Source organism: Rosa rugosa, chromosome 2 (genome assembly GCF_958449725.1).
Source record: "Rosa rugosa chromosome 2, drRosRugo1.1, whole genome shotgun sequence".
NCBI classification, from domain to species: Eukaryota; Viridiplantae; Streptophyta; class Magnoliopsida; order Rosales; family Rosaceae; genus Rosa; species Rosa rugosa.
Window position 1 is genome coordinate 60,289,511 of NC_084821.1, and position 24,020 is coordinate 60,313,530.

A 24,020-nucleotide genomic window follows, 5' to 3' on the forward strand; every position below is an offset into this window, starting at 1 on the left:
GCTATGCACCACATGAACGAGAACTTTAATTCATTGCAAAAGAACCGCGATACTAATCCTTTGCTGCTCAATAAAATCAGAAAATTATAGTAGAAACAACCCAAATCAAAAATATCTTTGACACAAAAACAACAGAAATCCTAGACCATAATTCTTTTTTTATTGAAAAGGAAACCCTAGACCATAATTAGGATAATAAAAAATATATGATTCGAATGTATTCTTAAATTGTGTTGAGGAAGTCTTTGTCGTTGGAATTGCAGTAAATCTTTTCATTTGTTGAGGAGAATAAGAAGAATAACGGCGTGAGAAAAGCTTTGAGGGAGCCTATTGTGAGTGGAAAGAATGAGAAAATATGGAACTGTAGAAATTTAAGCAAAATTTGATAAGGATAATTGCGACTTTTTATCCTTCTAAATGGTTATTTTTCAACCTTTAGAAAAAAAAGTTATAAATCAATTTCAGTACTCAAAGAATGTGATTTTTCTTTTTTTAAAAAAAAAAAAAAGAATGTGATTTTCAACCCCTTCCCTTTCAAAAGAATGTCATTTTTCAAAATTTCTCTTGAAATTTGTTCGCATGAAGTGCATGTCAGTGTCTATAGTCTGTACACAACTACGCGGGTATATATTCTGTTAAAATAATTAGACTCCAATTAATATAAGCCACGAATAAATCAAAGCACGTCAACTTGCATGTATGTATATTACCCATTTTTCTACCGTCTTAAACAATTCCGACCACAAAGTCTTCGGTCAACAACCATTAGTTCATTACCGAGTTCTTATTTATTCTTTTTTTTTTTTTTGTGCAAATTGCATATTACCAACCTACCGGAAATAATTAAAAGATACGACCTCAACTTACATCGAGTTGCGTTGCAATTTGTCCAGTGACTTGTGGAAAAGGCAAGTCAAGTCGTTTCCTATGAGCCACCCCACAGTACGGGTAATACCCGGCTGGTCTTCCTTCCAAATCCATATAAAGACGTAACGAGGCTTTCTAGCACTTCAACATCTAAATCACTCGAAACGAATTGAGCGATTAACATAATGGTCTTATACCGGAGAATGGTCATTTCGCAGCTGATCTCATTGGTATTGGTGGCCATAGCTGCAGTAGCAATAGCCGACCAAGCCCTCCCGCCTCCTCAAGCCCTGCCTGAATGCCTTGACCAGTGTGGCAATCTCACAGTCCCCTATCCATTCGGCATAGGCGACGGTTGTTACCTTACACAAAAATTCAACCTCACCTGTGACGAATCCAGCCAACCTCCAACACTACTCTGGGCGGATACTGATATCCCTATTACTAACATATCCGTGGCCGAACGTGAGTTGCAAATTTTGTCTTACATAGCCTATGATTGCTACGACCAACAGGGTCATCAAACGGGATATTCCAATCTCACATGGCTCTGGGTCACTCCTCCGTTCACCATCTCTGGTACCAGAAACAAGTTCATTGCCGTTGGCTATGACACCTTTGCCATTTTTATGGGGTACCGCCCTTACCCTAATGATGATATTGGGTACGTAGCCGGGTGCATCATAAGTGACATTCCTGACAATACTACTGCTGCTGCTGACGAGTCATGCACCGGCAATGGGTGTTGCCAAACTTCAATGCCTGCAGACGGACTCAAAAATCAAACTGTCAAGTTGAGTAGTTACTCTAACCATACCAATGTACGGAATTTCAACCAGTGCAGCTACGCTTTCATTGTGGAAGATGGCAATTTCACATTTAACCCGACTACAAGTTTTCAACAACTGAACAACACTGAACGGCTTCCTATGATTCTTAATTGGGAAATCGCGAACGTGTCATGTGCTGAAGCTGAAAAGAGGCAGGATTATGCTTGCAAGGCGCATAGCAAGTGTGTCAATACCATCGACATCAAGACTGAACCGTCTGGTTATTATTGCGAGTGCTGGCCAGGCTACCAAGGCAACCCATATCTCCCAGATGGCTGTCAAGGTGCGTGATCCTTATCTCTTATATATATTTATGCAGGTCATTTTTGCAGCTCGAAATTGGTTATTTAGTTTATCTTACTTGACTTTATCAGATATTAATGAATGCAACGCCTCAACGGACCCCTGCAACAATGGAACGTGCAAAAATTCAGATGGAGATTACACATGTACATGTAAGAAAGGTTTCAGAAACGAAAACCCAAAGAGTTGCGTACAGAACACTCCTATATCAAAGAACAAGTCCCTGAAAGTTTCCTTGGGTATGTTTTTAATTTCCTCTACAATTGCTAAATATGTTCTTATCACGTATTTATGTCAGCTACCTAGCTATGATTTAAACTCTTTTGTTTTTTGAACAATTATGCATTTTTGACTTTATGTGATAATCTGAAAAACTTGATGGTCATTTTTTTTCTTAAATATAAAAAATAAACAACAACAATATAAACCGAGACAATGAATGATGACAATGCTCTTATAGGGGTTATCCAAGAAGGGCATGAATTATGAAATAAGGTTAGGAACTTACGATTATGCTAGCCTAGGGATTCGATCCCCCTCCACTATAACCAAAACAAGGAAATAACCAAAAAAGTTTCCATCAAAATCATTAATGGAACTTCCTTTACTGCAAATTTCATTGGGTTTCACTTTGCACTAGATAGCAATTTGATTTACATGTTAATTAGCTAGCTAGCATGTGTTGCATTCTTTTTGCAGTTTCGAATTGTTGCGACAGTTAGTGTGTCTGTGTGTAGATGTATATATTTTCGTGGTCATGACACCTTGGTATCCCTAATTATAGTGATTGGTTGAATTCGTGCGTAGGTGTCTCTCTGAGCTTCTTAGGGGTATTGCTTGTAACATTTTGGATATACTGCGGACTGAAGAGAAGAAAGTTCAAGATACTCAAACAGAAGTACTTCAAACACAATGGTGGCTTCTTGTTACAACAAAAATTGGAGAATTTCGATGGACCTCAAGCAGCCAAAATATTTACTAGAGAAGAACTTAAGAAGGCCACAAACAACTTTCATGACAGTTTAAAAATTGGTGAAGGAGGCTATGGATTTGTTTACAAAGGAACACTATCAAATGGAAATGAGGTTGCCATAAAGGTGTCAAAAAGTAGTGCCCCAATGACCCAAAGTAATCAGTTCATTAATGAGGTGATTGTTCTTTCTCAGATCAACCACAGAAATGTGGTGAAGCTTCTAGGTTGTTGTTTGGAGACCCAAACGCCTTTATTAGTGTATGAGTTCGTCAGCAACGGCACACTTTATGAGCATATTCATAAAAAGAATGGCAAGGGACCGCTTTCCTTTGGGCTACGAATGAAGATAGCAACAGAAACAGCAGGATCACTGGCATACTTGCACTACTCTACTTCGATGCAAATTGTGCACCGAGATGTGAAGGCAGCAAACATTCTACTGGATGAGAATTTCACAGCGAAAGTGTCAGACTTTGGAGCTTCAAAATTGGTTCCCGAAGATCAAAATCAACTGTCTACTTTAGTGCAAGGGACGATAGGGTACTTGGACCCTGAATATCTTCAGTCAAACACACTGACAGAGAAAAGTGACGTATATAGCTTCGGCGTTGTCCTTGTGGAGCTAATAACAAGTCAAGTGGCAATTTCTTATCAGAAGCCTGAGGCGGAGAGAAGCTTAGCAAAATTTTTTGTTACTTCTGTGGAAGAGAATCGCCTAGATCAGATTCTCGATCATGAAATAATCAAAGAGGGGAGCTTCGAAACAGCTGAACAAGTAGCACATCTGGCCAAAAGTTGTTTAAGTTTGAAAGGGAGCGATAGGCCTACCATGAAAGAAGTAGCACTGAAGCTAGAGGGAGTATTGCAAGTTATGGCAAAGCATCCATGGGGAAAGGCTGATGCCTCACCAAAAGAGACTGACTACTTGCAGCTTGCGTCACATTCAAAAGCCTACGTTGTTGATGTTAGAGGTGATGAAGGTGAAGTTATAACCAGTATTGACTACGACCAAAGCATCCAGATTCAACCCCTGATGATGAAGCCTTATGATGGAGGCCGATAGTTGATTAATATTAGCTTCTTGATATTTCATATATAGCTATTGATGTATTGAATTGTTCTTAGTTTGCTTCGGTTGCTTACTTGCTTTACTTGCTTTCATCAGTTGAGTATAGCATGTACGTGTCTCGTCCGTTTATTGAACTGCTGCATGTAATGTGATTTTAATATGTTGTGTGAAATTATCTTCGTTTATGAAATTCATGAAGCTAAACTTATCTTGGTTGCACTGGCGGATCCATTCACAGACTAGGACGGGCTTGAGCCCGTCCGAGATTTTGAAGCCCAAAAAAAAAATTAGATGTATATATATATATATATTTTTAATTGGGATTTGTCCAGACAATAGAAGCCCAGTCACTCTCTCGGTCTCTCCCGAGTCCCGACTACGAACTCTCAGTCAGTCACTCTCTCCCACTTCCTCCTCCTCTCGCCGCCTGCGGCTCAGCCGGCTCTCCCGACTCCACTAGTCCACTCATCGACTACGGATCTACGGCCTATTCGAAGTTTCGAACTGGTCAACTGGAGAATCGATCGTCTCTCACAGTCTCACTCTCTCCCACTTCCTCCTCCTCTCGCCGCCTGTGGCTCAGCCGGTTCTCCCTTCTCCACTTCTCTCAGAGTCAGATGATGGTTGGTTAGTTGCGAACAGGCTGATATAGCCGCCTCTCGTAATGGATGAGTTTTTCATCGTTCTGTTGTAATTCTTTATCCAATAAAGTTGTATTCGTCTCCAAGAATGTAGCCAGGATGCAGATTTGGGGTGGGCTAATTTAAGGCTTGCTTACAAGAAATTTTTTTCTTTGTTGATAATAATTCAATAGACTTTGAGATTACTAAATTTTAGAAAAAAAGACTAATGAAGAATGTTGTAATGAAAGAAAAAAATGGAGAACAAAATGTGGAAAGAGCAAAAAAAAATAGACAAGATTTGCCCTTTAAGAGAAGAAATTTTTAAGAAATATTAATAGGAAAAATTAATAGAAAAGTTGTAACAAAAGAAGGGAAAAAAAAAAAGAGAAAATAGGGAAAGAGAACTAAAAAAAAAAGAAAATGATGCACAAAAAGATTAGTCAAAGAAGAAAGAAATAAAAGGAAACAAAGTCAAAGAAGAAAGAAATAAAAGGAAACAAAGGAACTTAAGGAAGTATAAAAACTGACAACATTAGTGTTCGAACGAGCCACCCAACACGTAAAGAGCTAATGCCTTAACCAACTGGACGGCGATAAATATTGCTTTTGCTTGGTACATTACGCACATTTGTGAGAGAAATTTGGGTTGGGCCCAAGTAGCCTTGTACATGGATCCGTCCCTGTTCGTCTCAAGAAAAGGGAAAACAAAAAAAAACTTATAAGTTGTAAGATAAAATGTAATCTTGATTAAGATATTAGTTGCATTATATTAGTTACAGAGTCAATTTTCCAATTTTGTTGCAACTTTTCAACTTAGTTTGTTTTCTGATTAGGTCAGTCCTCACTGCATATTTCAATACCTCACCATCTAAAACCCTCTCCAATTAGGATGTATGCCATTAATATTTTCCACACTTGGGATTTAATTGGTCCATATATATTGAGAATTATATTGTAAATTTGTACTTTATGTTCTTTACTTTTTCTTTCCTTTAGTGGAGACACCTTTACATGTTTTAGGGAATAGATTATGGCTTTAATGCTTTGGGTGTAGGAGCAATTGAGTACGGGGCCATTGGGTCGTGCTGCTCTTGTGTATATATATGTTGCATAGATTGATGTTGAATAAGAAGAAGAATCATTATTCAGCCATTTCTTCACATTTCATTATTCAGCCATTTCTTTACATGGTATCAGAGCACTATCCTGGTGCATGATTCCTATTTTTTCAAATCCCAGCAAGCCTTGTCCTCCCTGCACAAGAATCTCAGGCATCAACTTCAGCACCTTTACCAAATCCTTTGCATAGCCTTTCACCAGAGCAACTTCAGCAATTGGCTCATACCATTTCTATGATGACCACACAAAATACTTCTGGTAACAACAATGCTTTTGCAAATGCTGCAGGTCTATCTCCTTCCTATAATGTTTCAATTAATTCTGCATTTACTCAACCTTGGATTTTGGATAGCGGAGCTACAGACCACATCACATCTGATCCCACTCTTTTCACTAAAGCAAATCTCACATCACTACCCATTGTTAATTTACCCAATGGATTTGCAGTTCCTATCACTTACACTGGCACCATCCCATTTAATTCTGATATCACCTTAGAAAAAGTCCTATGTGTACCATCCTTTCGCTTAAACCTCATGTCTGTCAGCAAAGTTACTAGTGCTCTAAATTGTTGTGCTATTTTGTTTCCCACCTTCTGTGTCTTACAGGACTTGGCTACGGGGAAGATGATTGGCTCAGGTGAACAACGTGGTGGTCTTTATTACATGTCTCCGTTGCTGAAGGCACCTACCTCACATCAAGTCTCACATCCCTCCACCTTGTGGCATATGCGACTTGGGCATCCATCCCCTTCTCGTCTTAAATTAGTTTCTCCCTTGCTATCCTCCAGTAATATTTCTTTTGATGATAATTGTAGTGTTTGTCCCATGGCTAAACAAACAAGACTTCCATTTCCTTTAAGTTCAATATCAACTCATGCTCCTTTTGATTTATTACATTGTGATATATGGGGTCCTCACAAAGTTCCCACACATTCCGGAGCATGTTTTTTTCTTACCATCGTGGACGATTTTACTAGATGCACATGGATTTTTTTGATGCACCATAAGCATAACACTCAATATCTTTTAAAGTCATTTGTTGCTTTTGTTCGTACTCAATTTCATGCACACATTAAAACTATCAGGGTCGATAATGGGTCTGAATTTCTATCCATGAGAGATTTCTTTCACACAAATGGCATTGAGTATCAACATACTTGCGTTTACACTCCACAACAGAATGGAGTTGTTGAACGCAAACATCGACATATTATCACTGTAGCACGTGCTTTACTTTTCCAATCCAGCCTAACCCTTTCCTTTTGGGGGGGAGTGTGTTTTGACAGCAGTCTACCTAATTAACCGCCTTCCATCTCCATTGCTGTCCAACAAAACACCTTTTGAAATGTTATACAATCGTCCCCCCTGCCTTGACCATTTAAAAGTTTTTGGTTGTCTTGCATATGCAACTGTTGTTCATCCTACTCAAAAATTTGATTCCAGAGCTCACCGTTGTGTCTTTGTTGGCTACCCCACTGGTCAAAAAGGCTATAAACTTTATAATTTGGAGACCAAAAAGTTCCTTGTCAGCCGTGATGTCAAATTTTCTGAAACCATCTTTCCTTTCTCTCTTCCAAACATCTCAAATTCACCACACTCGATTCCCATACTTGACCTAGGCTATCACACACCAAACACTACCCCTGCATCATTAGTCCAGCCCCCCACTCCAGATACTAACATCTCACCTGCTCCAGATATTAGCACCACACCCACTGAACCTTCTCCAACCGACCAAGACATCATACAACCTTCTCCAACCGACCAAGACATCATACCTGACGATCTTACACAATTCATACCCTCCCCTCGTCGCTCCACCCGTTCTACGAAACCACCAGCATGGCATAAAGACTACCACATGTCCAACCAAGTCACTCACTCTACCTCAGGGCCTCGTCCTACACCAGGTACCAAATATCCTCTGTCTCATTTTCTTTCCTATTCTCGGTTTTCTTCTGCACAATGCTCCTTTCTAGCTAACATTACAGGTCACACTGAGCCCACCTCTTATGCTCAAGCTATCCTTGATCCACATTGGCAACAAGCAATGAATACAGAGTTGGAAGCACTCCAACATAACAATACATGGCGTATGGTTCCTCTCCCTGATGGTCATAAACCGATCGGCTGCAAATGGGTCTACAAAATAAAGTACAAGTCTGATGGCACTATTGAGCGGTACAAGGCTCGTCTCGTTGCAAAAGGCTACACTCAAGTTGAGGGTGTTGATTATCAAGAGACGTTCTCCCCAACAGCCAAGCTCACTACTCTTCGATGCCTCCTTACTGTTGCTGCTTCCCGTCATTGGTTTATCCACCAATTGGATGTTCAGAATGCTTTCCTCCATGGCGAATTACATGAAGAAGTATACATGCAGCCTCCTCCTGGACTTCGCCGACAGGGGGAGAATCTTGTATGTCGGCTCAACAAATCTCTTTATGGACTCAAACAAGCATCCCGAAATTGGTTTTCCACATTTTCAAATACCATCCAGAAAGCTGGCTATCATCAATCAAAGACAGATTATTCTCTTTTCACAAAGGCACAAGGTAATTCACTTACCGCAGTTCTTATCTATGTTGATGACATACTCCTCTCAGGAAATGATCTTCAAGAAATGGAGCGACTCAAGGTATTTCTTCTTAAATGCTTCCGCATGAAAGACCTTGGAGATTTGAAGTATTTCTTGGGCATTGAATTCTCACGTTCCAAGAAAGGCATTTTTATGTCTCAAAGAAAATATGCACTTGACATCTTGCAAGATTCAGGACTTCTGGGTGCTCGCCCTGTAATACCCCGAAAAATCTAAATTAAATTCCGTGAATTTTTAGAAATGATTCCACGATAGTGGGAGTGAGTACGAGGCTCGGAGAAGTTGTGGAATTAGTTCGAACGATTAAATTTCGAAAACGAACGTTATTTAGGAGCTCGCGAAAGTTGACTTTTTATACGTTCAAAATTTGGGAAAACTTCCTTCGTGAAAGTTGTAGAGCTCGTCGATACGATCTCGTGCATATGTGGAACGCAAAAATCGGAGTTCGTATGAGAAAGTTATGATCAATTGAAATTTGGGGAAATTTCTATAAATAGCAAAAAAAATCCCGAAAATGGAAATTTCCTGCAGATTTTTCTCTCCCGAGCTCGGCTACTGTAGCCATTTCGCCTCCTTCATTCTTCCTCCTCCGTCCACAATAGGTCGAATTGTTGAGTGGGTTTTGTTCACCACACTCCCACCTACACGTTTGTGGAAGCCTTTTAGCATGGGAAGCACTGTAGAGGCCGTTGCAACCCCGGGAAGTTGCTCCGCCGAGCTAAAAACGCCCAAAATCGCCGACCTTGGTTCTCCCAATTCCGGCCACCATAGCTCGAGTTCTTTGAGGGATTTTCTAGCCCAGAGGCCGTAGATGCTTCCCTCCAAGCGGCTTGCAACGATTTCACCTGTGGAGCTCGAATTTTGAAGATTGGGAAACTAGGGTTCTTCGGGTTTCAAAACTTGCGAGGTAAAATTCTACTTTTTGGCTCATAATCTGACTTTGGTGTAGTTATGAAAGTTTCAATTCGAGTTAAGATGAAGAACTTTCATGTTGGGAATTTTGTCTAATTTTGACTTTGGATGGGTGGCGGTGCCGCCACTGTGATGGTGGTTTCCGGCGACCTCCGGCCACCCCAATGACAGTTTCTGTCCATTTTTGTGTTCTACGTGTCGATACGATCGTTTGCATATATAATTCATAATTTTTGGATATCGTATGATTAAGTTATGAATTTTTAAGTTTCGATCGATTTCGATCGTTAGATTTGTGATATGTGAAGTTAGGACCGTCAGATGGACTTGTAGTTTTGATATGATGATCTTATGACTGTCCCAGTGGCTTTATGTGGTCATGGGCAAAGATCCGACGTTGGATCTTCGTATAAATGCAAAACAGTGATTAGGGAGGCGATTCGTGAGAATCCGTCCGTCGGATTTTCGTATAAATTTGTGAAGATGTTAGTAAGGACGATTCAGGAAGATCCGACCGTTGGATCTTCGTGATAATTTTTGGAGGGTGATCCTAAAGGCGATCCGTGAGGATCCGACCGTTGGATCATCATTTAATTTCGATCCGACCGTTGGATTGTCGTTTGAGTATGTTTTTGAGTTATTGGCTAAGTGAAGGTCATGATTGATTAGGTGATTGACGGTCATACTTGGGTGAGCAAGTTCGGTTGTGAATTGTGTTAAATTGAAGACGCAGCGGGATTATCGAGGTGAGTAAACCTCACGTGGTTCATATTACGAACCGAATAATTTTAATTACTTTATTTTGTCGTAATTGTGTGAAAATATTTATGGAATAAATATTTGTTTTAAATCATATGGACTTGATCAACTACGGTCCATAGGTAAGTAAAACGATTTGAATTATACAAAATGAATTTCACGATTTTCTTGTGTGAACTATAGTTGGTATTAGTGGTCATTCCTGAGTGGGTGATTACGTATATATATATTTACGTGATTATATGTGGAATGGTGTGACATTGAAGAGTGTGGAATTACGATGATTTAATTATTATGGTTTGAGATGTGACTTACCATATTTATATGTGATGATCATGATTGATGAGTTCATGTTGATATTCATGGTTGACATTGTGGGATGTATAGAGGTGGAGAATGTAGGGTTCTGAGGACAGGGGTGTCCGAAGATCGACGGTTAAGGATAACCGGAGTGTTTGTGTTCTGAGGACAGGGGTGTCCGAAGATCGACGGTTAAGGATAACCAGAGTGTTTGTGTTCTGAGGACAGGGGTGTCCGAAGATCGACGGTTAAGGATAACCGGAGTGTTTGTGTTCTGAGGACAGGGATGTCCGAAGATCGACGGTTTATTATTAACCGAAGTATATTGTTCTGAGGGCTGGGAGCCCAAAGATCGAGGGTTAATAAGTTAACCTGGTAATATATCGTTTACTTGAACCTTGGCCGAGGTGACAGGTAACGATGCAGTTAGAGCTCTAACGTGTTTGTTGGGATGGACCAAAGTGGTGTTATGTGGGTTGGGTGTTTGCAGGACCAGTGTGGTGTATTGTGATTTGAGGATTGTGAAAATGTATTCCTTGTGGTTTTACATGAGTGGTTTGATGTCTCCTTGCAGACGTAATACCGTTGAATTTTACTTGAATTGTAATTTAATAAATCAACAGTTCTTTCTTGTTTACTCATACGAGCTGTCAAAAGCTTACCGGGTTTGGTGTTGTTGCAATCCCGGTACACTATTCAAATTGTGTAGCGGGTAATCTTACAGGTCAGGAGAATCAGGGCAGTGATCGTACGGGTTAGAGTATTTGTTATAGTTTTACAGCAATTGTAATAGTGAGGTGAGTTAAACTCTTTTGAGCCTTACAATTTGATTTGGTGAGAGTGTGCTGTAATAAATAACTTGAGGATTTGGTTATGTAATATTGGGTGGTGTGAGGTGTGTTTGTTCTGAGAAAAAAAAAATTCAGAACGTTATTTGTAGTTGTTATTATTCACTTTTCGGATTTTGAATTTATCATTCGAAATTCGGGGCGTGACACGCCCGCATGCTTTTCCCATGGAACAAAATTTAACACTCACTCTCACAGATGGAGCATTGTTGAAAGACCCAACTAGATATAGAAGGCTGGTCGGGAAACTAATTTATCTTACTGTCACAAGGCCGGATATAGTTTACCCTGTTCGAACATTGAGCCAATTCATGCATCAGCCTCGACAACCTCATTGGGATGCTGCCATACGAGTCCTCAGATACATTAAAGGTACTTCTGGTCAAGGATTGTTATTTTCTGCCAACAACGACCTTGACCTGAAAGCCTTTTGTGATTCTGATTGGGGAAGATGCCGTGAGACAAGGAGATCAGTTACAGGTTATTGCGTCTTCCTTGGAAATTCTCTCATCTCATGGAAATCTAAGAAACAAACAAATGTCTCTAGATCATCAGCAGAAGCCGAATATAGGGCAATGGCTAATACATGCTTAGAATTGACATGGCTACGTTATATACTGCATGATCTAAAAGTCTCACAAGTGCATCCTACAACATTGTTTTGTGATAATCAGGCAGCTTTGCATATAGCGAAAAATCCTGTTTTCCATGAACGTACAAAGCACATTGACATTGATTGCCACATAGTTAGAGAAAAACTGCAAGCTGGAATGGTTCGTCCCTCATATGTACCTACACGCTTCCAACTAGCAGATATATTCACAAAAGCCTTGGGAAAAGATCAATTTTTGACACTACGTGCCAAGTTGGGAGTTCATGATCTACACTCTCCAACTTGAGGGGGAGTATTGAGAATTATATTGTAAATTTGTACTTTATGTTCTTTACTTTTTCTTTCCTTTAGTGGAGACACCTTTACATGTTTTAGGGAATAGATTATGGCTTTAATGCTTTGGGTGTAGGAGCAATTGAGTACGGGGCCATTGGGTCGTGCTGCTCTTGTGTATATATATGTTGCATAGATTGATGTTGAATAAGAAGAAGAATCATTATTCAGCCATTTCTTCACATTTCATTATTCAGCCATTTCTTTACAATATAGGAATTGGTATGAACACAAACAACGTACAAAGAGAGAAGAAAAAAGTTGGCAAATTGAACTACATACTGCATTATATAGAGTGAAAACAGAAGCTACACCCGCATACTGTGAATTACACAAAATGCTTTATCATGAATACAAGAAATGATACACAGAATCGAATATGATAGCGCTAAAATTAAACGCGCAATTTAACCCTGAAAAATGTAGTTGTCAGTATAAAATAAGTAGGGATCGTTCTAGTCGGGGATTGAGGGTACACATGTAATTGCAAAAACAAATAAAGAATTAATAAAAAATATAAAATAATATTTACAAAAATAAAACAAAGAAAAACAAGATATATACAAGTTAACGTAAAGAGGGGGTTCTAGGATTATTAAATCAAAACTTAAAATAAATATAACTGAAAATGTAAAAACATATATACAATGGTGGAACGCAAGAAACAAAGATCAAAACCATAATCATATGCATGAAATCCAATTACAAATCTTATAGTTGATTATCTATGTCATGAGAAAGAAGTTGACTATGTGAAACGTTAGAAAGCAAACGATTTCCCATATTTTACTTTCCTTCAATATTTAATCTAAGTGAAAGCACCTAAATTAAATCTATTGAACATGCAATCATAGTCTAGAAAGCTAGCTAATCAAGAACACATTCAACGCATGAAGAACAAAGAAAGGATGTCAACCAAAGTGCACAACCTAGTATGAAAAAGTTCATCTATTTGCAATCCTCCTTAATTGATTTCGACTTTTTTCCAAAGCCTTTACTACTTAAATCTAGCTCCAATTACATGCATATATCCTAAGTTGGCCACCAAAGAACACATACATATAAAAGTTTTCTGTAATCCAAAATCAATCAAGCAATCTCACATAAGCAACATAGAAATCAACATATAAAAATCACAACTTTATTTCAAAACATATAAACGGGCTTTAAAATTTACCCTTAACGTCATGTTAACTAGAATTCATAACTCTACAAATCAAACAAAGGAAAACAAAAGAAAGTATGAAATACACCGTGAAAGATGGATGACAAGCCTTGAGACGAAGAACTTGAAGATCCTTGAAAGCAAGCAATCTTCAAGGGACGACACAAGGATGGATGGTGGCTAGGATCTTGATGTATTGCATGACTTCTTCTCTTCCTTGGTTGAGACGCAGAGTTTCTGAAGACTAGAGAATGGAGAGAATTTTTCTGATGTTTAGAATTGTGAGGGAGAGAGGTGTTGTTTTGAATTGTGTGAGAAGTGGTGTAGAGAATGCTCCTATTTATAGGAGGATGACAACTTAGTCTCCAAGTCTTCAAGATTGATCCACACAGCATTAACCAATCAAATAATGCCATGTCACTTAACCAATCAGAGGCTTCCAATTTAACACATTGATTTAGGGAGATTATTTTTGAATTAATTGCATGATTATTTTCTGATTTGTCTCCTCAATTTCAGCCAAGAATGAATGTGGACATCAAGGAATGTATCTGGACCTGTTTTCAACCTTTCTGCTTGTTGCAATCCCTTGAATTTGTCCTTCCTTATCTGTTGAAATCTCCCTTTGGCCATAATCATGCATTTAGGATTTAATTGAGATGTCATTATCCATATATATTCTTGAAATTCGGCCAAAATCAATTTGTGTCTAATAATGACCCAAAATCTGATTTTTAACCATCTTTTCTTGCCAAAAATGACTCCCAATCCTTATCACCTTTGTAGAGGACGTTTTTAGCTTGTTCTTGGGCTCTCCTAGTCCACCCAGGTATCCTGTTGTCATCAGGACTCCTCATTTTTTGCCATTTTTCTTCTTTTTACCTCATCTCTCCGATGTACCTAAAAAATAAAAACTAAATTCAAATTCATTTATTTAAGGAAATAACTAAGTAAAATATGAAGAAATAATTATTAAAACATCGCATTAAAATGCTCCTATCAAATTCCCCCACACTTAGCTTTTGCTAGTCCCTTAGCAAAATCAAAACAAAGAAATTAAAAACACAAATTCAATGACTCATGAAATACACTAAGTATAGAAAATGTAAAAGACTCAAGGACACTTAACTCAAAAACTACTAAGCCTTCCAACTATTTGTCTCAGAAATCTCTTACTTTCATAGCATCAAGATTAGCACTCAACCAAGAATCAATATTTAGATATTCGAGAGTTAATTCAAACATATAATCCACATATACACAAGTAGGACTTGGTTATAACAATGGTGATGGGGTGGAGCTCAGCATGTTTCAGACAAGTATGATTCATATCCTCACAAGGTATATCCACTCTTTCTTCTCTCAGATCAAGGCAATGCTTAAAAGCTTATAATCACTCAATTATATGTGAGAGAACATATTTTAAGGCAATCAAATAGCTCACATATATAAGAAACGAAAAGCTCTTTGTGAATATAATTTTTTTTCAAAGATCTCATGAAAGATATCAACTACTTGCACGAATGGACCCAAGTCATAGGTTCAACTCTTGTAACTCATCTCCACAGATCAAAGGCTGTCTCATCTTAAGGATCAAGAAGGTCTTATCAGAGGTTGTAATGGGGCTAAGGCTCAAGGTTTTAGGAAATGAAAGAGTAAGGAATTTAACAAAGTGTCCTAAAAACCTAGTAGAGCTCATGTAGATGTAGAGACTTCTAGAAATCCACCAAAGCAAAACGCCACACCCATAGAGGCAAAATGTAAAGGCCTAATGTCTTCATTTTGGGCCCAAACTTCACTCTAAACTTCCCTTGAACTCTTGTGAATTGGACAAAGACCAAATTTTTCAATAATGGGCCTTCAATTCAAAGCAAACTCCAAACTCACCAAGTATGGGGGACTAAAATCCATAAACATTTTTTTTTTCTTTTTTTTTTCTAGCCGTACACATTTTTTTTCATCTTTTTCATTTCTTTTTTCACGGCTTTCACATAATTTTTTCCTTTTCATGGACAAGTATACCCCCACACTTGAACTTTCACCTCTTCTAAATCTTCATCCCTAATGCCAAACCCATATAGTATGTCTCAAATGATAGCTCTACCAAGTTTTTAGAACAAAGGGTAAAGTTGTAAATACTAAGGTTCAGGGTTACGGATTTTAAGGGTGATGAAAGAAAGGGCTTAATGTAGGCTCAAAGGGGTTTATCTAAGGGAGTCCCACGACGGGCACAAATGGGGACACATGCTTATTTGGCAATGGTGGTAATTCCTATGGTGCCTCTATCCTTTCCAGAATCAGGGCCATGCATGTATTGATAAAAGTTTCAACAAGCACAAGAGCGAATTCTAGCATTCTCTAGTCCATTAAACTTAATCTGTGGCAAGCAATCAATCAAATGACAGAATAATGAGATTATCAAAACATCGCCAAGAAAATAAGAATATTTTTCATTTATCACTCCAAGAAAAAGGGACATGGGCTCAATATCTCACATGGGCTTTTATGAATCAAAACTCAACTTAACATGCTCATATTCTGTACCAAGTTCACGAAATCCATATCCACTACTCATGCATACGTTTTTCATATATCTCAATTAACCAAAGAATACCATTTAAAATCATCTCAATATTGTGATCCTCTTTTAGCCATAATTTCAGAGATATAAGCTCATCCTAGACAGTTGAAAGGGCATCCTATGACTCAAAAATAAAAACAATTTATTTTTTTTTGACATTTTTTAATTTTTTTTGTATTTTTCAATATAAAGGACTCAAAATAAAAGACTAAAAATATAAATCCCTTCCCCCACACTTAAATATTGCATTGTCCTCAATGTAATCAATTATAAGCATGCAATGAAACAAATAAGCATAGATAGAAGGCATTTACGAAAACAAATCCTAAAATAAAAACAAAAGAGAAAAATTGAAAAATAAAAAGAAATAGGGAAAGAGAAAGCAAATCTGCATTTGTAGACTCCTTCACAGCTGCTTCTGAATTGGGTTGCCTCCCAAGCAGCGCTTGAGTTTAACGTCTTTCAGTCAAACGGTACCTCCATAATTAAATAAAGTTAGTGACTATAATTAACAAAGAAATACAAAATTATAAACAAGTAATGAATTACAAACTACAAGTATAATTAACAAGTACATTGTACATAAGACACAAGTGCGTAAGAAAAAACGTGAAAAGTATTTTTACAAGAGTTAATTTTACGTTAGTGTATTACAACATTTTCTTTTGTTAGAAATATCATTGATATCGAATCTAATTCCAAGTAGTAAACCAAGTGGACGTGCGGCCCAAGTATAGTCGTTTAGACACAAACTCCCTTTTACATCCTTTGGGCAACCTTACTGAAATGGCCAGGTAGGGGAGGGCGACCACGAGAGGCAGAATCCATTTTGGCATGAGCTACTCCCACATAGTGGTTTAGGCTCATTTGGAAGCACTTCTGGATTCAAAACCTCGTCATGAACGTTGTCCCCTTCCTAGACACCATTCCACATAGGCTATACTTACTAAGATAAAAAAGTTCATAAGTGTGAAGACAGTTCAACAAGTGTTAATAAAGGCCGCCCTCAACCTTAAGGGACCTGAACTAGGTACCAATAAGGGGTTTAGGCCAATATTAACACAAGAGACTTCACCTATTCCTCTCAATTTACAACTTACAATTAAAACTCGTATTCAACAATATAAAAAAACAACCTAATTAATTTACACTAAGTTTCAAACAGTTTATATACAACAATTATAAACAAAAACAAGTGATTTTTCAATCCCCGGCAATGGCGCCAAAAATTGATAGCGCTAAAAGTAAGCGCGCAATTTAACCCTGAAAAATGTAGTTGTCAGTATAGAATAAATAGGGATTGTTCTAGCCGGGGATTGAGGGTACACATGTAATTGCAAAAACAAATAAAGAATTAATAAAAAATATAAAATATTATGGACTAATTTCAGTTTACCCCCCTGAAGTTAGGGGTCGTCATCATGTTAGTCCCTCTAGTTTCAATTTAATCATGTTAGTCCCTATACTCTCAAATTTCATCATCCGTGTCCAATTTCTACTATTCCGTCCAATTTGGACCTTTAAGTCTCACTTTTGAGGGCTAAAATGGTCATTTCAAGACAAAAAAAAAAAAGATTTTTTTTTTCTTTTTTTTGTTTTGTTTTTTTTTTTGCATTTTTTTTATTTTCTTGTTTTTTTTTTTCTTCGCTTATTATTATTTTTATAATTTTGTCTTCAACCTATACACCACAAGTTATAATAGGTTTATAAAAACAAAAAAAAATACTCTAGGTAGTTAAAAAGCCGCTCGCTGGTCTACGATATTTGTGATATATCTCCGATAAAGCGAAGAATTTTAGGATATATCTGTAAAATATAATAGGTTTATAAAGTGAAGAATTTTAAGATATCCTCAATAAAGTGAAGAAATATCTATAAAATATGATTAAAAAAATAAATACAGATATTTCTTCACTTTATTGGGGATATATCCTAAAATTCTTCGCTTTATCGGAGATGTTCCACAAATATCGTAGACCAGCGAGCGAAGAATTTTAGGATATATCCCCAATAAAGTGAAGAAATATCTGTATTTATTTTTTTAATCATATTTTACACATATTTCTTCACTTTATTGGGGATATATCCTATTATTCTTCACTTTATAAACCTATTATATTTTATAGATATATTTTACAAATATATCCTAAAATTTTTCACTTTATCGGAGATATATCACAAATATCGTAGACCAGCGAGCGACTTTTTAACCACCTAGAGTATTTTTTTTTTTATATAAACCTATTATAACTTGTGGTGTATAGGTTGAAGAAAAATTTTATAAAAATAAAAAATAAAAAAAAAATAAAAAAGAAACACCTAGAGTATTTTTTGTTTTTGTTTTTATAAACCTATTATAACTTGTGGTATATCTCCGATAAAATGAAGAATTTTAGGATATATCCCCAATAAAGTGAAGAAATATCTGTATTTATTTTTTTAATCATATTTTACAGATATTTCTTCACTTTGTTGGGGATATATCCTATTATTCTTCACTTTATAAACCTATTATATTTTATAAATATATTTTACAGATATATCCTAAAATTTTTCGCTTTATCGGAGATATATCACAAATATCGTAGACCAGCGAGCGGCTTTTTAACCACCTAGAGTATTTTTTTTTGTTTTTATAAACCTATTATAACTTGTGGTGTATAGGTTGAATACAAAATTATAAAAAAAAAATAATAATAATAACGGAAGAAAAAGAAAATAAAAACAAGAAAATAAAAAAAGTGCAAAAAAAAAAAACAGAAAAAAATGCAAAAAAAAAAAAAAAAATCTTTTTTTTTTTTAGTTTTTTTTTTGTCTTGAAATGACCATTTTAGCCCTCAAAAGTCAGACTTAACGGTCCAAATTGGACGGAATAGTAGAAATTGGACACGGATGATGAAATTTGAGAGTACAGGGACTAACATGATTAAATTGAAACTAGAGGGACTAACATGATGACGACCCCTAACCTCAGGGGGGTAAACTGAAATTAGTCCAAATATTATTTACAAAAATAAAACAAATTAAGAAAAACAAGATATATACAAGTTAACGTAAAGAGGGGGTTCTAGGATTCTTAAATCAAAAATTAAAATAAATATAACTGAAAATGTAAAAACATATATACAAGGGTGGAACGCAAGAAACAAAGATCAAAACCACAATCATATGCATGAAATCCAATTACAAATCCTATAGTTGATTATCTATGTCATGAGAAATAAGTTGACCATGTGAAACGTTAGAAAGCAAACGATTTCCCATATTTTACTTTCCTTCAATATTTAATCTAAGTGAAAGCACCTAAATTAAATCTATTGAACATGCAATCATAGTCTAGAAAGCTAGCTAATCAAGAACACATTCAACGCATGAAGAACAAAGAAAGGATGTCAGCCAAAGTGCACAACCTAGTATGAAAAAGTTCATCTATTTGCAATCCTCCTTAATTGATTTCGACTTTTGTCCAAAGCCTTTACTACTTAAATCTAGCTCCAATTACATGCATATATCCTAAGTTGGCCACCAAAGAACACATACATATAAACGTTTTCTGTAATCCAAAATCAATCAAGCAATCTCACATAAGCAACATAGAAATCAACATATAAAAATCACAACTTTATTTCAAAACATATAAACGGGCTTTAAACTTTACCCTTAACGTCATGTTAACTAGAATTCATAACTCTACAAATCAAACAAAGGAAAACAAAAGAAAGTATGAAATACACCGTGAAAGATGGATGACAAGCCTTGAGATGAAGAACTTGAAGATCCTTGAAAGCAAGCAATCTTCGAGGGACGACACAAGGATGGATGGTGGCTAGGATCTTGATGTATTGCATGACTTCTTCTCCTCCTTGGTTGAGACGCAGAGCTTCTGAAGACTAGAGAATGGAGAGAATTTTTCTGATGTTTAGAATTGTGAGGGAGAGAGGTGTTGTTTTGAATTGTATGAGAAGTGGTGTAGAGAATGCTCCTATTTATAGGAGGATGGCAACTTAGTCTCCAAGTCTTCAAGATTGATCCACACAGCATTAACCAATCAAATAATGCCATGTCACTTAACCAATCAGAGGCTTCCAATTTAACACCTTGATTTAGGGAGATTATTTTTGAATTAATTGCATGATTATTTTCTGATTTGTCTCCTCAATTTCAGCCAAGAATGAATGTGGACATCAAGGAATGTATCTAGACCTGTTTTCAACCTTTCTGCTTGTTGCAATTCCTTCTCCTTCCTTATCTGTTGAAATCTCCCTTTGGCCATAATCATGCATTTAGGATTTAATTGAGATGTCATTATCCATATATATTCTTGAAATTCGGCCAAAATCAATTTGTGTCTAAATGACCCAAAATCTGATTTTTAACCATCTTTTCTTGCCAAAAATGACTCCCAATCCTTATCACCTTTGTAGAGGACGTTTTTAGCTTGTTCTTGGGCTCTCCTAGTCCACCCAGGTATCCTATTGTCATCAGGACTCCTCATTTTTTGCCATTTTTCTTCTTTTTACCTCATCTCTCCGATGTACCTAAAAAATAAAAACTAAATTAAAATTCATTTATTTAAGGAAATAACTAAGTAAAATATGAAGAAATAATTATTAAAACATCGCATTACAATGCTTCTATCAGAATACAAAGATAAGATCGGTATATTACAGAACAGAAAAAGACTGGTGCCAAGAGCCTTTGATTTCTGTACCATTCTAACCATAGAAGATGTTTCGTAAGCACCAACCAGGGCAGACAATTGCATATCACCTGTGGAGAGACGACACTGCGGCCAGGCAAACACTACCGGACCCTCAACCAAGGTGGCATCTGCAGAGAAACCCTCAAAATCCCTTCATCATATGAAGCACTGGTGGGACAAGCAATGGCAGAGAGACATGAGGTTTATGAATACAAGAGAAGCAAATAGAAGCTGCATCGGCAAACCATGTACATAAAAAGTGTTATTATAAATAAAAGAGATGATATGCAGAATTGAATACAAAGAGATGAGATCAGTATATTATTATTACAGAATAGAAAAAGGAAACATATATTTTTCTAAACATTGTTTTATTCATATTCACACCACTTCACGTAACGCAATGTCAAGCTTCATTTTGTATGGGTTCACTTTTTAGATTGCGGTTCTCTAGTTTGATGGGTTCACTTTTATCCATGGCTGGGAGGCTTCAATTGATTAAATCAGTAATTTACAGTATGCTAGTGTATAGCTTCCAAGTTTATGAATGGCCTGTGTCTTTGCTTCGTCGACTTGAGGTATGGTGTAGAAACTTTCTTTGGTCTGGATCAATTGATAAACGCAGGATTCCACTAGTGGCATGGAAGGTGTGCTGCTCTTCTTTTACTGTTGGGGCTTAAACAGTTGGTGCTTCTGAATAAATCTCTTCTTTTAAAATGGTGTTGGGCAATTTTTTCTTCTTCTTCTGAGGGCTGTGTTACACTTCAGGCTCGTTTTGTACGTGGCAAATTGTTAAGAAGCTCATATGCGGCTTCTTCCATATGGCCTGGGGTGCATACGTTTTGGCCTTTAGTTTTGGAGAATGCAAGATGGCTTATCGGTTCAGGTTCCCAGGTTTCTTTTTGGAGAGATAATTTCATTAGGAGGCCTATTATTGATCTATTTGGTTCTCGTGTGGCAATGAATGATCTTAATGGTTTGGTGTCTGATTTCATTGTTAATGGCTCATGGACTTTTCCTGATCTTCTTAAACTACACTTCCCAGATTTATGTGAGTTGATAAGTAAAATTCCTATTGCTATGGCTCCGTTGGCAGAGGATAAGGTTATGTGGTCTGCTTCTTCATCTAGGGAGCTCACTGCCAAGCTTGCCTTTCTTTTTTTAAGACGGTCTTTGCCTTCGGTAGAATGGGGAAAGCATATATGGTCCAAGCATATTACACCAAGAATGTCTCTCTTATCTCGGAAGGTGTTACGTGGTCGTGTTTTAAGTGATGACTTTTTACAAAGGAGAGGAGTAGCTATGGCATCAAGGTGTGGCCTTTGTTGTAATAATTTAGAATCTATTGACCATCTTTTTTTACATTGCTCCTTTGCCTCTTCTATCTGGAACTGCATGGTTTCAAGGTTTGAGTTGGGTATAGTTCCTAACTCCTTAATTGAGCTTTTTCATTTGGGACTTGGTGGTCGTAGCCCTCAATTGAAGGATTTATGGCTTGCTTGTTACACTTCAGTTCTATGGTTTATCTGGCAAGCTAGAAACAAGGCAAGATTTGATGGAGTAGTAGCACATGCTACGGTGATTTCTAGTCTTATTTCAGGACATATACAAGCTTCTAGTCGTCTTGCTAAGGGATGTATGCATAATCTTGTGCAAGACCTTCGAGTTGTGAAAAGTTTTGGTGCTCAATGTAATCCACGGCGTGCCCCTACAATAATTGAGGTAAATTGGCATACTCCCCCTTTTGGTTGGGTTAAGATTAGTTCAGATGGCGCTTGGAAAAGGTCCTCCAACCTGGGGCGTTATGGGGCTGTTTTTCGTGACTATAGGGGGAATTTTCTTGGTGCTTTTTCTTCAAATCTTGACATCCCTAGCTCGGTTGCAGCTGAGGTCATGGCAGTTATTAAGGCCATTGAGTTAGCATGGGTCCATGATTGGAAGCATATATGGCTAGAAGTGGATTCTTCCATTATTCTTAATTTTCTTCGCTCTCCTCATTTGGTGCATGGCAACTTAGAGTACAGTGGATGAATTGCTTGCACCGCATTTCTCAGATGCATTTCCGGTCCTCACATATCTTTCGTGAAGGTGATCGAGTTGCTGACATCTTGGCAAATCATGGTACTACTTTAACAAGCTTAGTTTGGTGGGACGTGACTCCTCCATTCATTGTTTCGACTTGCAATAGTGACTGTTTAGGTCTTCCACAATTTCGTTTTCGTTAGCTAGTTGTTCTTTAATGTTTGGTGTGTTCTACTATGGAGGTCTTGGCTTCGTCCCCCTCTTTTTGTATCTATTTTTTCTTTATTAACATGGGGTGGTGAGGAGGTTTCTTTGCCTCTCTTATCCCTCTTTTTGAGCCAAAAAAAAAAAAAAAGGCTTCATTTTGTATAACTATTGCCAAGATCCTTTGATTTCTGCACGATTCTAACCATAGAAGATGTTTCATAAACACCACCTAGCGGCAATGATGCTGGACTCGCAAATGAAGTGGCACCTGCGGAGAGAGACTGCTGCTGCTGCTGCTGAAAGATACCACCGTTCTGCAAGTAATTGATACCCCCAGCGGAATATGAAGCCTGAGCGGCACCAAAACTCACGGAAAGGCATGAAGTAGTTGTGTCACCCCTAGTTGTGGCTCTCTGCAGTGAATGAGAGCTCATTCCCGAGAGGGCATAAGCACGCCCAGTGTGAGTATACAAATCCATAGTTGCCATTCTATCCATGATTTCTTGAAGCTCAGTTTCAAGCAAATTGCTGAGACCATCCCCTGCTCGGGCTGCTGGTGTTGTTAAGAGAGTTTCTCTTCGTTGAGTCAAAATGGCCCGTGCAGCCTCCAGATTTCCAATCTCAGCCAACCCTTGTGCCTCTGCTATAGTTTCAGAGACCAAAATTCTGTTCCGCTGGCGATCAACCTCTAAAGAGAACACCTGATCTGCAGGGGAACAAACTACAGGTCTCGGTATCTCAATTAGCTCACCTTGCATCTGGATTAACTCGTTTGAAGCTAGATCTCTGTACACGCATGACACGTCTAACAATGATGTCCTTGTAACTGAAGCTGAGGATTGTGGAACTAAGAGGTAGACCAGAAATTGTTTCTCCTCTTCTGCGTAGAGACTTCCAACATCAACCACACCTTGCAAGCCCTCATCGGATATATTTCTGACATATCTCCCTGATGGTATTGCTACAATCTTCACACCACGTGATGCTGACCTTACTGTGAATCGAACTTCCTGAGCCACAACACTGAGAAGACCACCAATGCACAGAGCAAAGGAATCTTGTATCATGCCAACTGATTCAATGAATGAAAAGGTGCCACCTGATGCATTAGATATAGCATGCATAATATTTGGATCATGGTCGCTGCCAAACCCAAATGTGTGGACTGGAATTTCATGTTGCATACAATTAGAGCG

General features: G+C 37.6%; 1 protein-coding gene and 1 pseudogene across 1 annotated transcript; one reads left to right on the top strand and one right to left on the bottom strand.

The window, feature by feature from the left end:
- Positions 1 to 1,031: 1,031 nt before the first annotated feature.
- On the top strand, positions 1,032 to 4,108 carry LOC133734067 (wall-associated receptor kinase 2-like). Its single transcript, XM_062161719.1, has 3 exons — positions 1,032 to 1,980; positions 2,072 to 2,239; positions 2,808 to 4,108. Exons 1-3 carry the CDS (start codon positions 1,053 to 1,055, stop codon positions 4,034 to 4,036), a joined length of 2,325 nt encoding a protein of 774 aa, XP_062017703.1. The 5' UTR covers positions 1,032 to 1,052; the 3' UTR covers positions 4,037 to 4,108.
- An 18,868-nt stretch (positions 4,109 to 22,976) lies between these two features.
- Positions 22,977 to 24,020, bottom strand: part of LOC133731185 (E3 ubiquitin-protein ligase WAV3-like) — a 10,480-nt pseudogene continuing 9,436 nt past the window's right edge.